Source organism: Triturus cristatus, chromosome 10 (assembly GCF_964204655.1).
Source record: "Triturus cristatus chromosome 10, aTriCri1.1, whole genome shotgun sequence".
NCBI classification, from domain to species: Eukaryota; Metazoa; Chordata; class Amphibia; order Caudata; family Salamandridae; genus Triturus; species Triturus cristatus.
In genome coordinates, this window is record NC_140593.1 from 884207476 (window position 1) to 884225558 (window position 18083).

Sequence of the window (18083 nt, forward strand, 5' to 3'; positions counted from 1 at the left end):
AAATAATTAAACCGCAAGATACGTAATAGTTTGGAATTATTTAGGGTGAGATGGCTCGTTTTAGGAATTATAGATTGTCTATATGTATTTTACGAATTTTTAGGACTTTATAACCATGAGACGTGCATTGATGAATTTTATATGCAATTTATGTTGATATACTTTTTAATATGCCTGCTTTTATGATTTTAATGTCTAAAATCGAATAAAGCTCATTTTGATTTGATTTGAACTGGGGACGCATACACATGACTCCCTTTAGGAACAAAATCTCTCCCATACTCCCTCAAAGGAAGTACATGATCATAAACAGAGCTTACTGGACTCCAGCCAAGCTCCACAAACTCAACCTCATCCAATTGCCATTATACTGGAACTGTGAATCCCACACAGTAGACCTCCCGTATATGTTATTTTATTGCCCGACCTTACAACCATTCTGGGATAAGATTTATGAATACATAACACACTCTACACATCACACCAAACAGAGAATTCTCATATATCCTGCTAGGATTGCTAGACCCACAAATACGGCACGATAATGAACAAGATCTCCTTGACCTAATGCTCACCTTAGCATGGAAGGACTTCAAACAGGTCAACTTTAAGATGTGTCAGGAATGGCTAATTTTCCTGAGAGGTGCAGATAACACCGTCCTCCAGCTCTCCACTCAGCGTTCAAACCACAGAAAAACGTGGAAGGCCATGAATGCTTCCACCTTCATCTATCAGCCTCCATGATACCCCTCGAGAATCGAACTCCTCAAAGGCACATACCACCTAATACTACACATTCACCTGAAATATGTACCATAGATGTCTCTCTCAACACACCCATGGAACCATCCTGTGAGCCACTGCTTTTTATTTTAATTTTATTTTTCTTAATAATTAATCAATAACCATTTTGTTATTGGTGTAAAGCAGATCCCTCATCAGGCAGAGGGTCCTGAGACACTCCCACCCTAAGGACGAACCACTGTGTTGAAACCTACACTAATCAATATATCATTGTCTTCATCGTTGTCTTTATTGTATCAGGAATGCCTAACACACATTTTGATATTCCATTACTACAGAATGACTAAGGACTTCACCTATCCGTCTGCCTTTCTTACAAACTACTTTATTCACTTGCTGTTTGGCTTTTGTGTTACTTAAGGACTTTGTGATACTTAGGTACATTGTTTTAGGTTATTGTTTTACTTTTCCCAAAATTTTCAATAAAAACTATTTTAACAAGAACTGAGCCCCCACATCTCAGAGGGAGCCTCGGCGCTGTTCAGTATATTCGCTACCGCCTGTAATGCTGACGCTCTTTCCTTCTCAGTTTGTGAAGGGCTCGGTCTTTTCGATCTCTCACTTCTGGATCTTCTCCTGAGCCACTTCCGTTGGTCTCCATTCGGTTGTCTTCGACACTGGTTGCCTACTCTCATGGGATTTCTGGTTTTGTATACCTCCAACCAATCCCAGGCCTTTTGGGGTCTTCACAAAAATGGGATTGCCCGTTGAGCGCTATGCGTGGGCGGGCTGGAAACATCAGAGAATACTGAAGTCCTTCGTGTCGCAGGGCTTTTTTAACCTCTAGGTAGGACGCTCATCTGCTTTGCACTTCAAGAGTATAGTCCGGAAAGATAGAGATATTACTATTTTGCACTGTAAACGGTCCATCCAATCTCGCCTTCCGAAGGAGCAGGTCTCTATCTTTATAGTGCAGCAGTCTGGCCACTACTGGTCATGGAGGTCAGCCCAGGGCCGGAGGTCTCCCAGGCACTCAATGAATTATCTCCAGGGTGTTAAAAGTGGATAGCCCCCCGGGCGCAGCTACCGTATGGAGCCAGGTTTCCAGGTAGCCGATCATGTCTCCATCTTCCACCTTTTTGGGCATACCTACCATTCGGATATTGTTACATCTGTTGCGGCCTTCTGCGTCCTCTGCTCTGCATTCAAGCTCATCTACTCTGGCCGAGAGGTCCAGTATTTGATGCAACGTCGCAGTTTGCGCTTGGGCCAAGTTCGCTATTGTTGCTTCCGCCACCTTTACCCTTTCTGAGAACTTATGGTGTTCATTACAAAGAAGCCCCAGCCCCAACGAGACAGTGCTGATATCTTGGTGAAGAGTGGCCTTGCTGTCCGCTATGGCCTCGAGGATTTTGGACAGCTGTTGGTGCACTGGGGCTGTTGGTGGCTGAGTTTGGATGCTTGGCTGCTGTGCGGTCAGAGGGTCCTCATCCTGCACCGGAGGGGCCTGCACTGGCTTAGTTCGGGATTTTCCCATGGCGTCGCTAGTCGCCCCACCAGGTTGAGGAGTACTAGCGACTCGTCCTGTCTGGCATTCGTGAGAAGTTTGCTAATCTGCAGCCTCCGCCTTGATCAGTGTTCGGCAATATGGCTTGGTTCCCATGTTGCTATCGGCCTTGTAATGCGGTCCCGGACCATGTTCTCTCTAGGCTACTCTCTACCGCTCTGATCGATCTCAGTGGCACCAGGTGTACTCCCACTATCGTCCCTCTCCGGCACAGGCCGTGCATCTCCTCCACGCCGATTAGTTCTCTTCACCCTCGGGCTATGCTCACAGCTCCTCGCTCATTGGGCCTATCAGGCCGCGCTCAAGACTCACACTTTCCAGACGCTCAGATGGGTGTTTACGCCGTATCTGCGTGCACAGTTCAGTCTCCCAGGCGTTTCTCCCTTGGTTGCTCCTCCACACAGCATGCCCACATTACCCGTCTGGGGTGACGCCTCTCTGTTCCCCATGCCTCTGCGCCAGCCGGTACTGGGTCTCTGGTCTGGTGTCTCGCACTCTCCCAGAAAGGCTCTACCACTCTTGTTGTCAGTACAGTGGTACCCCACCCTACTGCCTTCAACGGCCCTTTCCTCCACTTGCTCAGGTTGGCGCCAACGGGCCCAGCTTCATGTACATTGCCCTGCGCTTACCGATCCTGCTGGGTCCTGCACTGGCGTTTCGCCAAGTCTGCTGCCAGGATTCGCACTGGGGTGTAGTCCTCCCTGAGTGCTCGCTGTATTTCTGTGTCGCTGTTAGCGAGCAGAGTGGGCGACCACCGCCGTCACTAAGCCCACTCCCCAGGTGTGGCCGGGCCTCCATCTCTGGATTACCGCTGGGCCGTCGCATACATCAACTATGTGGGATCCTCTGTCGCGTCTCCCGATGTCACCACTGCCGGTCAAGAGAGTCAGGCAGCCACGGCCTATGTCGCCTCTTAGTTCGGGCTGGGACCCGGGTTCTGCAAGATAAGTCATGGGCTAGTGCGGAGCTCCGAGCTTATGCGTCTGCCATGCTCTGCAGTCAGGCCACGCTCCCTTCCACATGATCATACTTCAAGATGTCATCCCTCTACTACAACAAGGCGACTTCATGATTGTACTGTATCTAACGGACGCCTATTTCCAAATTCCAATTCACCCAGCACATTGTCAGATTCCTGCTAAATGAATACCATCTTCAGTTCAAAATGCTTCCATTTTGGGTCACTACACCCCCAGGGTGTTAATCAAATGCCTAGTAGTAGTGACAGCTCACTTAAGCAGGTAGAACATTCAGGTATACCCTTACGTGGACGACTGGCTGATTAAGAGCATTACTCGTCAAAACTGTTTTCAACACACTCAAACCACCATAAACATACTTCAGCAACTAGGTTTCACAATCCATGCAGTCAAGTCCCACCTACAACCTCTTCAAATACAAACTTGCCTTGGCGCCATCCTCAACTCTCATGCAGGGATAGCTTACTCAAATGTGGCAAGGATTCAATCCTTCCAAACACTTATTCCACAGTTTCAGCCTCATCAGCAGATAACAGTCCTGCGCCTCCCAGGCACCATGGCATCATGCATAGCCATATTGCCTCATGCCAGACTCCGTATGCGGCTGTTGCAAAGATGCTTAGTGCATCAGTGGACTTCAGCGGACAGTCAGCTGTTGGATCTAGTGTTGATCATCCATCACGCTTGCTGCTCTCAGTAGTGGTGGAATTCCAACAATCTTCTAAATGAACAGCCGTTTCTGGACCTAGTACTGCAGAGGACCATAACAACGGACGCATCACTTACAGATTGGGGAGCGCACTCACAGGAGTTGACTGTACGGAGTCACTGGGCACCCATTCAGACTCATCTCCATATCGGTCAACTAGAGTCGCTAGCTGTTCATCTAGTGCTCAAAGCATTTGTTCCTCACCTCATAGGCAAAGTGATTAACATCAAAACATACAAGATGACCACCATGTATTATCCGCAAAAACAAGGCAGGCACCAAGTCACCACATGCTATCTCACCTAGCACAGACCATTGGAAGTGGGTTCTCTGGCACAACATTCGCCTCGTAGCCGAGTACCTACCGGAGGTGGACAACGATTTTGCAGATCTCCTCAGCAGAAGGCATCAACACGCCCATGAGTGGCAGCTCAACCCACAAGTCCTCCTCCCATTCTTCCAACAATGGGGTCATTCAGACATATACTTCTTTGCTACAGAAGAAAACGCCAAATGCCCAAACCTCTCCTCCAGGTTTCCAAAACTCATAGTCCAAGGGCAGCACACTATGGATGACTGGGTCAGGGATATTTGCTTACGCTTTTTCACCACTCCCACTGCTTACATTTGTAGTTTGCAAACTTCTGCAGATGTCGCTGACACTCATCCTAGTGGCTTCCACATGGGCAAGACAACCATGGTTCACCTACACTACTAGAACTCTCAGCAGTTCCTCACCAGATGCTTCCCAACTGGCAGGACCTTCTAACCCAACACCAGGGAGCAGTTCGGCATCTGTTGTATTGAGTTTGAAGGAAGGGTGCCTAATGCAATCTGTGCCTCACGCATTCTGTAGAGTGGAATCTCACGGCTGTGAGATTCCATGTGTTTGTTTGAAAAAGCGAACGTTCCTCGGTGGTCAGTTTGACCCTGACCAGCAAGGAAGAATCAGCTCTGTTACATTCACGAAGAATAAACTTACTTGTTTGGCTCAAACCACAGTTATATAAACTTGGCGACTAGCTGGCCAGGGAACAGAGCAGAGAACGGTGTGATCAGCGACAGTGGTGCAGAAGAGAAAAAGAAGAAACCTGCGCAGAAATTGGGGGTAACGACAATGACCAGTTTGTGTACCAGAACTGTGTACGAGTGCCATCGGGAAGGTGGTACTACTTGGCAAGTACCGCTATGAAGTAAGTAGCTGTTTTGTGTCCCAGTTGGAAGGCCCACCCAACCAGGCATAGTTAGGCATGTGTCTGTGTGACGTTTCACATGACTTTGAACCAGGCGGCCATCTTTAAGGAAATATGCACAGGAGGGAACGCGGTTAAGCTGTCGGTGACGTAAGACGCTACTCCTACGTTATCGGTCATTTTGGAAACTAGTGAGTGATCGGGCCCATTTGTAAATTTACGTTGTCATAGCGACACACGAGTTGGCAGTATTGAGGAAGTGTCACGTCGGAGATGTGTGGTTGCCATGGCAATTCAGCTGGGCGTATGTAAGCCCCATCAAAGTGTGTGTGTGTAGTCCTTTGGCAGTGTCAGTGATGCACATACCATGTTGTGCATGTCCCGTTGAAACATTGCGTCCATCGGTGAGGAACATACCTGGGAGTGCACATCTATAGGCGTCCATCGGTAATGAGCACACCTTGTGGAGCACACCGCTCTGTATAGCGCGTTCATCGATGACGCACATACCTTGATGTGCTCGTCTGCAAGCATTTTAGCAACACCGATGATGCGCACATCTGTAACCTTACCATATGAGAGCGCATTTCAGTACGGTGATGCGCACACAATGAAGCAGTGATTGGAAGCATAAAATATTTGGTTTCAATTTAGATTAGGTTGGGAATGCCTTTGTGACATTTTATATTTCATAGTTTTGCTTTGTAAGTTTTATAGTTATGGAAGCTTCAGAAGGTTCTCACAGGCACGCTTCTCTGGTTGTGCCACCCTCTCACGTTTAAGTTATTCCACTACAGTGTTTTTTAACACAAGTTGGGGTCCCGCCAATTCCTTGGGAGGATTGGATCTTGATGTTTTACTTGGAAGCTCTAGACGGTCAAGAAATGTTCCCTTTAGGGGAAAACAGTGTTTTTATTGAGAGCTCTAGGAAAAGAGGGTCAGCGAATATTTTGGTATTTACTGCAATCTCTTAACTGACAACCATTTCAAAATGCTTTTAAAGAGGCTAGACGCAGGTTGGAGATTAGATATGCTAAGGAGGAGAATCTAGTGATGACAAGATATAAATTTATACACAACACCAGAAAGTAGAGGAATTAATTGATGAGTTTGTGGCTAGACTAAGAGTTGTTGGCCAAATGTCAGATTGGTGTAATAGCAGATGAGAACTCATCAGGGACCAGCTCATTGTTCAAAGTGAAAGTAAGACAATTCAAGACAGGTTTTGAGCGGCAAAGAACCTCACATTGAAAGATGCAATAGACATTGCCAATGTTCTGAGCAATCAGATTAATGCATTTGGAAAATGGAAAGAAAAAATCAGGGTTTGGAAGGTTCAGTAAATCAGAATTGGAATCTATAGCGGTATTGAGATCAAAAAATAGGTTTGGGGAAAATTCTATTCCACCTAAACAGTCTATTAAGGGGTGCAATCGATGTTGGAGCATGAGCCATGTCTCTGACTTGAAATTTTGCTTTGCCTACAGTAAAGAATACAGAAAGTGTGGCCGTATAGGCCATTTTGCTATGTTGTGTAAGAACGCCAATCACAGCAAAGTGGCGATAGTATCAGAGGCCCCCGCCCAGTAGTGCTCTTGACATGCCTGAAAGGATTCTGAGTGTCGGGTATGTGAGTGAGGGGATAGAAGGTGATAAGAGAAGAAACTGACTCAAAGATACTTTGGAGTGAATGGGCGCAGTGTTCAATTTATGGTGGATACGGGTCCAAGTACACCATTTCTAGGTGTATGTTTGAACAGGAGTAGAATGGTATCACTTTAAAACCCAAGCATATTTCCCCTGGAGGATTTCAGGGTAAAACTATCGATAACTTGGGGTTTCTGGATGCTTACATCCCATTTAAGGAAAGGAGCATAGAAGGAAAAGTTTATGTGGCAGAGCAAGGTCTCCCAATTTTAGGGTGGGTACACCAATATGACTTGCATATGACTTGTTAATCCAAGGCTTGTTAATCCAAGGACTCCTTCTCATATCATGGTGGTGGAGGATGAGTCTGTTTCTGAAATTTTGGAGAGTGTAAAGCCTATATTTAATAATAAGCAGGGACAGCTGAAAGGTTACATACACAAAATTCTGCCCATGAAAGGAGCTGTATCTGTTAAACATAAACTCAGGAGGGTTCCGATGGTGGTTCGGGAAGAGGTCAAAAAATGAATTCAAGAAATGTTACAGGAAGGTATTATAGAAGCTGTTGAGGTGTCTAATTGGGTGTCAGCCATAGTGCTCACAAATAAATCAGATGGGCATTTAAGGTTCTGTGTGGACTTAAGATCTTTAAATCAAAGTGTGGTGACCGACACCTTTCCCTTACCTAATATCAATGAATTGGTTCTGATGTTGAAAGGGGGAAATATTTTTTCTAGTTAGACTTAGAGTGCATACCATCAGCTCAATCTTCACAAGGAATGAAAGCTGCTGACAGCAGTTATAATAATGGAAGGAACTTTCAGTTCACTCGGTTTGTCATCAACAATGAGTGTTTTTCAGCATATGATTTCTGAAGTATTCAACGTCTTGAGAATATATTGTACATTGAAGATAACATTTTAATTTTGGGAAAAACAATTGAGGAACACAATATTCTATTGAAACACGCTTTGCGTATAATAGCAGAAGTAGGTCTCAACCAAAAGGAAAAGTGTTTTTTTTTGTGAAGGGTCAGATTGAATATTGGGGCTATACCCTATCAGCTGATGGATTGAAACCTAAAGAAAATCTGTTAAAAGCAATTAAACTGTCAACGGCACCTCAGAACAAAGAGCAGTTGAGATCCTTTATGGGTCTGATAATGTACTATGCAAAGTTTCTGGAGAGGTTTGCAGACAAAACAGAGTATTTGAGGATGTTGCTGAGGAAAGGTCAGAGTTGTGCGTAGGCCCAAGAACAGAAAGAATGTTTTAATATGATAAGGAAAGAGATTTAGGTAGCCAGGATCTTGGTGCCGTTTGACATCAGGCTTAGGTCTATCGTAACGGTTGATGCAAATGCAACAGTCATGGATGCCGTTCTCTCTCAAAAACATAGTAACGGTGAGAAGACTGTGGTGCTTGCATCTAGGACCCTAACATGTGCCGAAATGAATTACTCTGTTATTGAGAGAGAAGCGTTTTCTGCTGCCTGGGGTGTGGAATATTATTGGATGTATGTGTGGGACAGTTTATCCTAAGACCGGATCATAAACCACTTATCAAAGGACTTCTTCCTGGTGATGCTAGGAAGGGCTCAGCAAGATTGGCACATATGGCTGCTAGATTCTAGAAGTATTGTTACATTGTAGAACACATTCAAGGCTGGAAAAATACTCAGGCTGATTGTCTGTCCAGAATGTCAATTGATTGGAAGTTGGTAGATGGTTTCGCTGTATCAATTAACGATAATGATGATGCTGTTTGTATCAATTAGCGATAATGATGATGCTGTAGCTTCAGTGCAAGATGCTGTGGCGGAAGGGTCTGGCGCTTTTATAGTGGATGAGATTGGCCAAGAGATAAATGCTGATAAAAATATTATGGAAGTTGAACGCATGCTGAATTCGAGAAAGAGAAGAGAGAGTTGCGTGTCAATATCGGTGTGGCCTCTTGTTAAGATTTTTGAAGAATTGCCCATGTGTGGAGATAAACTGTTGATGAGAGGTGATAGGTTAGTACCACCATTAAGTTTGAGAACCAAGCTTATAGCTATAGCTCATGAAGGACATTTTGGGCAAAGTTTGACCTAAAATCTTCTCAAAATGCAATTTTGGTTGCCAGGTATGGATGACCAAGTTTCCTCGTGGATTCAGAGTTGTACCGTTTGTAAAGAAGGTGAGAAGAGACTTGGAGTAGGGGCACAATCGGTCATGGAACATATGAATCCTGGTTAAGCTTGGCATAGCATATGTATCACTTATTGGTCCCATGTCTGAATTACGTGGTGAGTGCATGTTTGCAATGGTGAGTGTCGATGTGTTTTCTAAGTGGTTGTGTGTGAAGTTCATTAGAGACATCACTACAGAAGCCACTATAAAAAGTTTGAGAAGAATGTTTTATGGAAGAAGTTCTGTCAGTACTTATAACTAATAATGGCATCTCTCATGAGATGAAGGAGTTTATGAGGGAACATGGTATCTCTCACCTTTGTACTTTGCTTTACAATCCACAGGTTATCGGCATTGTTGAAAGGTCTAACAGATTGGTGAAGGACATTATCCAAATGTCTAATGTGTCTGGACAGGATGTAGTAAGAACAGTGGAAGAGATGGTGTGGGTTTATCACACCACCAAGCAGGAGGTGACTCTTAAAATCCCATTTTGAAATAATGAGGTGAAGTATTCAGAAAAACAAGTTGGTGCCATCTTGGATGAAGGAGTGGGTGGCAAGTGGTGGAGCTTGCAAAGCTGGTGATGGAAAGATGTTGAGTTATCTGAAGGTGGTGTTGGGGTTGGTGATTGGGTGAAGGTCAAGTCAGGCAGGGTAATGAGAGGTTTGTCAAAATTTAGAGGACCGTTCAAAGTTGCGCACGTGCATAAATTCCATGTACTTGTAGAGAATGGTGAGCGGTGGAATCTACATAGGGTTGTCTTGTACCAGAAAGGAGGTGCTCTACTGCTGTGGCTATATGATAGTGACTTTGAGAAAGAAAGTAACAGGTCAAATTTCCAGGTAGAAAGGGGGGTGAGAATGAATGTTGTTTTGCCCACTTTCACAGAAAAAAGAAGTGTGTGAGATTTTTCGAGTTCTAGAGAAGGGAGGAGCAATAGAGACCAGAGACAACCGAAATATTGAAAAGATTGTTTATTAAGTTATTAATATTTGTTTAATCATTTTGTTGTTTTAGGTATGATTGTGGCACCTTTTCTTGATCTAGGGTAGAGTTGTGCACATCATATATTTTATGCTTTCCCTCCTCTTCTAGGTTGCTTAGTGTCAATTTAATCTGTATCATATTGTTATTATATAGCAGGGAAGGGGATGTGTTGTTTTGAGCTTGGGGGAACTGTGCCTCGTGCATTCTGTATAGTGGAATCGCAAGGCTGTGAGATTCCACGTGTTTGTCTGAAAAAGCGAACATTTTTTGGTGGTCAGTTTGACTTTGGCCATCAACGGAGATTCCACTCCATTACACTGACGAAGAATAAACATACTTGTGTGGTTCAATCCATGTTGTACTGAGAGTCTCCTTTATAACTGTATCCATACCACAGATTTCTCAATCTGGCTCTTGAGGTCTTATAATTTGGAAACTTGAATCTACCTCAACAGTTTATAGATATTCTTAAAGAAGCAAGAAGACTCACAGCTATACTGGCACATATATCAACGAAGGCTTTTGCGATTCCTTAATTGCGATTATTAAGGAATCACAATTAAGGAATTGCAAAAGCCTATGCATGTAGGAATCGCTATAAAAATAGTGATTCCTACACATTCCTTAATTGCGACTCGCAAATTGCGGGTCGCAATTAAGGAATGCCGTCCCATTCATTCCTATGGGCCTCCAGGCCCATAGGAATGAACTGGAGATTGCATGAGCAATTTGCGAGTACCAGTAGGTACTCTCAAATTGCTCATGCAATTTCAAGGGTGCAAGGTTATCAAAGTGACACCCTATTGCACCCTTGAAATTGATCTGTGCACATATGTTGCACACACACATGCCCTAAGGGCATGTGTGTGCGCAACATGAAACTTTGAAAAATGTACAAAAGTGCATTTTTCAAAGTTTTTGCAAATTACCATGAAGTTCAACTTCATGGTAATTTGCTCCCCCTATTAGCGAAATCGCTAATTTTTTTACTTTAATGCATTGCATTTAAGGAATCTCAATTTGGGATTCCTTAAATGCAATCGCAATTTAAGTAATCGCAATTTAGAGATTCCTTAAATTGCGATTTTTGCATTTGGGATGATGCATTCCAAATGCAAAAATACCGGTCGCAAAGGGGCAGATTCTGAGAATCTGCCCGTTTGCGACCGGTTTTTCCTTTGATGCATGTGCCTGATAGTCTGTTATGCTGCAAATTGGAAACGTTTCCTTCACTATTGCCTTTCAAAAGATATTAACATCTTAACCGCAAATGCTAAAACACTGTCTGCTACCAACTTCATTTACATATCTCTGGGTTAGCTTTCACTTCCATAAGGCTACACCTATTGGCAGTTGCCGCATATCTGCAAAATAGAGACCAACTCTATAGTCAGAATTCCTGTAATCAAAGCTTTTTTAAAGGGCCTCAAAAGAGGTATTCCACCTAGGGTACCTACAACCCCTGCTTGGAATCTCAACATTGTGCTCACAAGGTTAAAGGGTCCCCTATTTGAACCTCTTCATTCATGCCCTCTCCAGTTTCTATCCTGGAAATTCACATTTCTAATTGCAATCACTTCACTTGACGTGTCAGTGAGCTTCAGGCATTAACTCTAGAAGAACCATTCTTCCAAATACATAGGGCTGAAGTGGTAAGATGCTGAATTCCTACCAAAAGTGATCTCACAGTCCCACTTAAATCAGTCTATTGAGATACCAGTATTCTTTCCCGATCCTGACTCAGTTGCAGAAAGAGCTTTGGACACGCTGGATGTAAAAAAGAGTTCTTATGTATTATATTGACAGGACTCAGCCGTTTAGGAACACACAGCAACTTACTGTTGCATTCTCCAAATCACATAAAGGAATAGCCATTTCTAAATCAAGTATTTCATGTTGGATTGTAAAATGTATCCAAACTTGTTATGCTAAAGCCAAACAAGCTCTACCCCTCTCAAAGCTCACTCTAATGTAATGTAATAAGTTCTTATATAGTGCATGCTGTCACCCTACGGGTATCCTGGCGCTTGGACTGAAGTATGACCGTCACATGAGCGGATCAGAGTAATTGGAAAAAAAGGGGATCAGACCTTAGGAAAATGCCAAGTCTTCAGACTCTTTCTAAACTCGGTCAGGGAGTTAACTTGTCTGATGCTCTGGGGCATCTTGTTCCATAGATATGCGGCCGCCACACTAAAAGCCCTCCCCCCCCCCCCCCATCCATTCTAGAGCGCTTAACTCTGGCCGTCGTCATCAGGTTCGCGCTGGAGGAGCGGAGTTGCCTCATGGGGTTATACCAAGTGAACTTCTCCTGCAGTGGAACTGGGCCCGAGTCATGTACCGCTCTGTATACCATACAGAGCGATTTAAAACAGACCCTTTCCTTAATAGGCAGCCAATAGAGATCTCTCAAGGCCAGAGTAGTAGAGGACCTTCGTTGCCTATTTAGCACCAGCTTTGCTGCCATGGACTGGACTCTCTGCAACCCCTGGAAGATGTATTGTGGTGCTCCCAAATACAGGGAGTTGCAGTAGTCCAGCCTACTAAGCACTATGTTCCTTACTACAAGGGAGCGAGAGTCCTTTGGTAGTAGTGGGAGAATCTGCCGTAGCATGCGCATCAAAGCGAAGCATACGCTAACAGTCTTGTTGACCTGTGACTCCATTTGGAGATTGCCGTCTAGCAAAACCCCCAGATTACGCACCGTGCTGACTGGAATCAGAGGTTCCTCCTCAGAAGTGAGCCTAAACTCTAGTGGTATATGCTGAGACATCCTAGCAGCAGAGCAGTATACCACCTCCGTTTTCCCACCATTAAATTGTAAAGAATTCTTCCTGAGCCAAGCAGCAGTCTGACGCATGCACTCCTGGAACGTATCCATGGAAACTGCATGTTTCCCTTCCAGTAAAAACACCAGTTGAGTATCGTCAGCGTAGTTGACCAGGTCGACTCCGAAAGATTTAATGATGGGCAACCGGGGCCGTAGATAGATATTAAAGAGAATGGGGCTGATCGCAGAGCCCTGCGGTACCCCATCGCATACTGACGTTTTGCTGGAAGTGAACGGTGCCACAGTCACCATCTGTTGTCTTCCTGACAGACAGTACTGTAACCACTGTAGGGCCCGTCCTTTCACCCCTATCTTCTCCAGTCTCTCTGCCAAAACTGTATGGCTCACCGTGTCGAATGCGGCCAACATGTCAAGTAGCACTAGGACAGAGGTATTCCCATTGTCGGCCCGCATTCCTAAGTTGTCCAACACGGTAGCCAGAGCAGTCTCGGTGCCATGTCCTGGGCGAAACCCAAATTAGTCCTTATACAGCAAATAATTATCCTCCAGATAGCATGATAGAGTCTTACTTACTGCTTTTCCCAAGATTTTAATTGGATATGGCAGAAGGGATATAGGTCTAAAATTTGCTGGAATCGTGGGGTCCAATGAGGGTTTCTTAAGCAGGGGTGTCACTACTGCCTGTTTCCATACCTCCAAAACTATTCCTTCTTCCAGGGATTGATTGCAAATCTGTCGCAGCCAGGGAAAAATACCCTGACCAGATATTTTCCAGATTCTGTGTGGAAGGGGTTCAAGAGGGGAGCCCGAGGACACACTGTGAGCCAAGATGTTGAAAGAGTCATCAGTGAAGGCTTGGAAACTTTCCAAGGAGATAATCTTCCGGAATTCCTCATCCTGCTTCTGGACAGGATTATCCGGATTGCCAATATTGTTAGGACAAAGATCTCCAACAATCTTCTTTTTTTTTTTTTTAAATTTTTATTAGAAACCGTTAGCACACAATAAAATACAGACAAGGGCCTACAACCACCAGGGCCGGCCGCTATAGAGCCCGAGGGCCCGCAGTGCAACGCCACACATTCAAATGAACCAGAGGCAAAGCGCCCGGCAGTTCGTGAGCATATATAACAGGCCGTGGCCATAGGCCAGGAGCAATCGAAAACAACAGTTTCATTTTCTTATTAAGTATAAAACACACTCAAGGCAATGAGAGTCCAAAATAGCAGCGTGCTCTTCCCAGGATAGGGAGCAACATACAGTGTCCAAAGCAGTTCTTGTCCGGAAGCGGTAGAGGTGGGCAACGGGAAAACAAAGCATGGAACACACCTCACACCCTCCCGCAGAATGCGCGGCTAGGGGGTCAAAGCAATATCGACCTCTAATGGCAGAGGCGGGGTGCAGATACGTCCACGATATAAATTCCAAGGACCCCATACCCTAGTCCATTTCCCTGGCTTGCCTCTCGCCACATACACCGTCTTTTCCCTAAACATACACCAATCCATATTCTCCTTCCATACCTCGATCGTGGGCGGCCTCGGGGAGCCCCATAACTGTGCAATGTTACGCTTAGCCACCATGTACCCCAAGGTCACCCACTGCGTCTGTGCCGCATTACAATCATTCGGTTCCCAGACATTCAACAAACACCTCCTAGCCTCTGGCAACAGGGCAACGTGCGTGACCTCCTCCATTACGGTGTGGATACCGTTCCAAAATCGCACAACCTCCGAACATTCCCACAAGATATGAAGAAATGTGCCCGGCAGGCCACATCCACGCTTACACAGTCCATCCATCGAAAAACCCATACGCAGCAAACCGGGCCCCGTGACATACACTCTATGAAGGATCTTTAGCTGTAAAAATCGTAAGCGGGCCGGGATCGCCACCTCTTTCGGGGAGGCCACCGCCGATACCCAGTCCTCAGCGTCCAGTTCCAAGCCATTGCCCGTCCATGCCTCCCGCAGACGGAGCAGCAGGTCCGCGCGATCATTAATGAGTTTCTTATAAATCAGAGAAATAGTGCTGTCGGGCACGTAGCCATCCAGCACTCTATCCTCCAGTGGGGAATACTCGGGGATAGCAGCAGCGTCCGGAAAAACCGAACACAGCGCATGGTAGGCTTGAGCATACCGGAAGTACTCTCTATCGTTTAATTTATATTCAATTTTAAGCATTTCAAACGTTTTGAAAGATCCCTTCGCCCAAAGATCACCCACCTTACATATACCAATCATATCCCATTTCTCAAAGCCTTTCGATCTCCACAAACAGCCCAACCGCCCAGAGGCATACAACGGCGTCGCCCGAGTCAAGCAATCCCTCCACCCCATCGCAGCATTCGCCGCATGCCACACACGTACCGCCACCTGCGTGGGTCCTGTCAACCGCGTGTCCGGGGTCACCGAGTACAGCGCCCAATTATAGTCCCCACCCGGGAGCAGAAATGTATCCATCTCGAAGGCCGGGTTTAAGGCAGGACCGTATATACCGTGGTTCACCGCCGCCAACTGAGACGCCCAATAGTATCGTTTAATATCGGGGAGGGCGACCCCCGATCTCCAACAATCTTGGTAATTTTATCTTCAAAATGAGAGGCAAACTCTTGACAGACTTTCTGCGATGCAACTACCTTATTACTCGTGCAAGCCGGGCTAGAGAGGTCCCTGAAGATATTAAAAAGAGCTTTAGCGCTATTAGGCGCTTGTATGATTGAATTGGCATAAAAGTCTGCTTTAGATTTTAAAATGGACTCCTTATATTTATCCTGTGCTAATTTCAATTCTTTCTTATCTAGCTCTAAATAATTCTTTCTCCATTTCCTCTCAGCTTTCTAGCATAACCCTCGTAGTATTTTCAGTTCTTCGTTGTACTAGGGAGCAGAGATTTTGTTCCTATTTTTAAATCTTTTTATCGGTATTAACATGTCCAGGGTGTCAGCTATGTGATTGCAATATATTTGATAGTTTTCCTCAACAGTAATAGATGAGGCGAAGAGATTTACATTAGAGAAGATCGGATGGATTCTATTTTTTCCTAATTTAGCCCCCTCTCTTCCTTTCCGGTATGTCGCTCTACTCATTTAAGAGTGAGCTTCAGTGGCATTCTTAGTGATTATACCCATGGCTGACATATGTACGGCATCTACATAGACCACACATCACAGATTTACAAATCATTACTGTGTAGTTGTCATGGCTCATCAACAAGCTAATGTGGGCCAAGCAATTCTAAGAATTGTATTTCAAGCAAATGCTAGCAACACAGTTCACCCACCTCTTTAGGAGAAAAACTGCTTCACAGTCAACGCTAAGCATGTGTATCTACACCCACACATGCCATCAAGTAGAAAATATTACTTGACCAGTAAGTATCTGTGTATCCGAATGTTGTACTGTAGTTTCACAGGCGCCCACCCTCCATCCCGGGAACCTGTGTTGGTTACATTAAACATAACATTATTTTTGCATGGCCATCTCACTAGGATAAATCATCCCTTACACTCCATCCTCATCTGCCAAGCGGCAAACAGTGGACTCCAAGACCATGCGCATTGCAAGCAAGAGGAAGAGTGACCTTGTGACTTGAAAGACTTCTTCAAAGAAAAACAACTCGCACACTTTCAAGCCCAACACTAGATGGCGGACTTATGCTAAGCATCTGAATCTACAGTACTACATGCCACAAACAGATGCTTACTGGGTAAGTAACATTTTCCTTTTGACGTTCACCTACATGGCATTTCTGTTGAAATCACAAGCACTGAATAGTCCCGCCCACATGCAGGGATCCTGGAACACTTCTCCAAAATATATTTTCTTAAATGTACATCTTCACATTACTTCATGAAAGCCAACTTTTAAGATACAACTTTAAAATGTTTGCAGCCTATAACAAAGGCTGTATTTGTCAACTTCCTTTCATTTACTTGAAAAAGGCGAAACTAATAATAGCAAATAAGTAATATTAGATGAAACAAGATAATCTTTACTAAAACATCTCATTCATAAACCTTTTTGAAGGGAAAAGGAAATGGGGATGAAGGAGTAGGGCAATGTAGACACATAGGCTGAAGCTATGCTAGTATGAAAATTGATAATGTACCTTTAAGGGCTCACAGCCTTCCAGTATCCAGTCATGACCAGCAGTTGGCAATTACCTCAATCCTTTTTTCAGTCTCCTGGTGACAGGATCTTGGAGCATTGATCTGATGCCTTTTTTGGCATTTTCCGTCTAAAAATCTTTACAAATTTATATCTAACCAGCTTCATTCTATGTTTTTAGATGCCTAGAGTATATCTGTGTCATTTGCTTACATTGAAATTAAATTTTAAGGCCAATAAAATGCCACCTTTATTTACCAAATTTCCCACCTGTGGCAGAAAAGAAGGCAAATTTGTTGCCTTCCTGACAGGTACATCCCAGACAAATGTCAACACTGTGTGGGAGAAAAGTTTGCCTTCATGAAGGAAAGGAACTGCGAAGACAGCACAAGGCGCTATCTGAAGGTGGGACATAACACGTGCTAGGAAAGGTTCAGTCCTCTACCAGGGCTTGGCCTCCGACCTCTGAGGACTCAATGAGAGGGGATCTAAAAAGAGGAGTTGTCCAGAAAAGATACAACGTTCGATTTCTACATTAAGAACTAGGACATTGAGGAGAGGTACAGTGGCAACCTGCTCACCGTTAAGGACTGGGTCAACATTGAAGAGGAAGTGTCGTTCGACATCAAAACACAGATGGTTCATGTTGAGTGCAACCATGACGTCAAGAAATTTGACCTTGCGAGACCATTCAACATTGAGACACATAACATATGCTTTTTATATCTCTAAATTGGCTGATTGGATTTGAAATATTAAAGTGAGAAAGCTTTAGACAGCTTCAGTTTCAGAATACTCAAGAGCATATTCACCCTCATCGCCGGTAGTCACTTCGGATTTTCCAGAACGCTGTATGTTGGAAACTGGGTTACTGGTTGAGGGGGGGGGGGGGGTAGTGAACTATGCAAACAGCAACCACAATCAGAGTGAAACACAAGCAAATCCCATATACACCTATGCTTAAACCTTTGGTAGCTTGGCATCACTTATCCCCCACCTTCCTTTCTCCCTCTACGCGACACACCCCCAACTCCCCCCCCCCCCCCCCTCTCTCTCCCTCCCCTTTTTTCTCCCCCTCAGGCGTATTCACTCATGCGCTTTCTCCTGCACTACCTACGTTACTCGGGGTACCCTGCCGGTCTCTCTTTACCCTCGGTCGCCACCCGCTGCTCACAGTCACTAG

General features: G+C 44.8%; 1 protein-coding gene across 2 annotated transcripts in view; it reads left to right on the plus strand.

Moving 5' to 3' along the window:
• LOC146796173 (uncharacterized) overlaps positions 1-18083 on the plus strand; it is a 244237-nt gene that overhangs the window by 156979 nt on the left and 69175 nt on the right. The window contains exon 4 of one of the 2 annotated variants that reach the window (XM_085628575.1): positions 9355-9483. The exons of the other annotated variant lie outside the window; for it this stretch is intronic. Within the exon in view, the coding sequence (XP_085484701.1) occupies positions 9355-9483 (129 nt within the window). The remainder of the gene's footprint in view (positions 1-9354; positions 9484-18083) is intronic. 2 annotated transcript variants of the gene reach the window in all.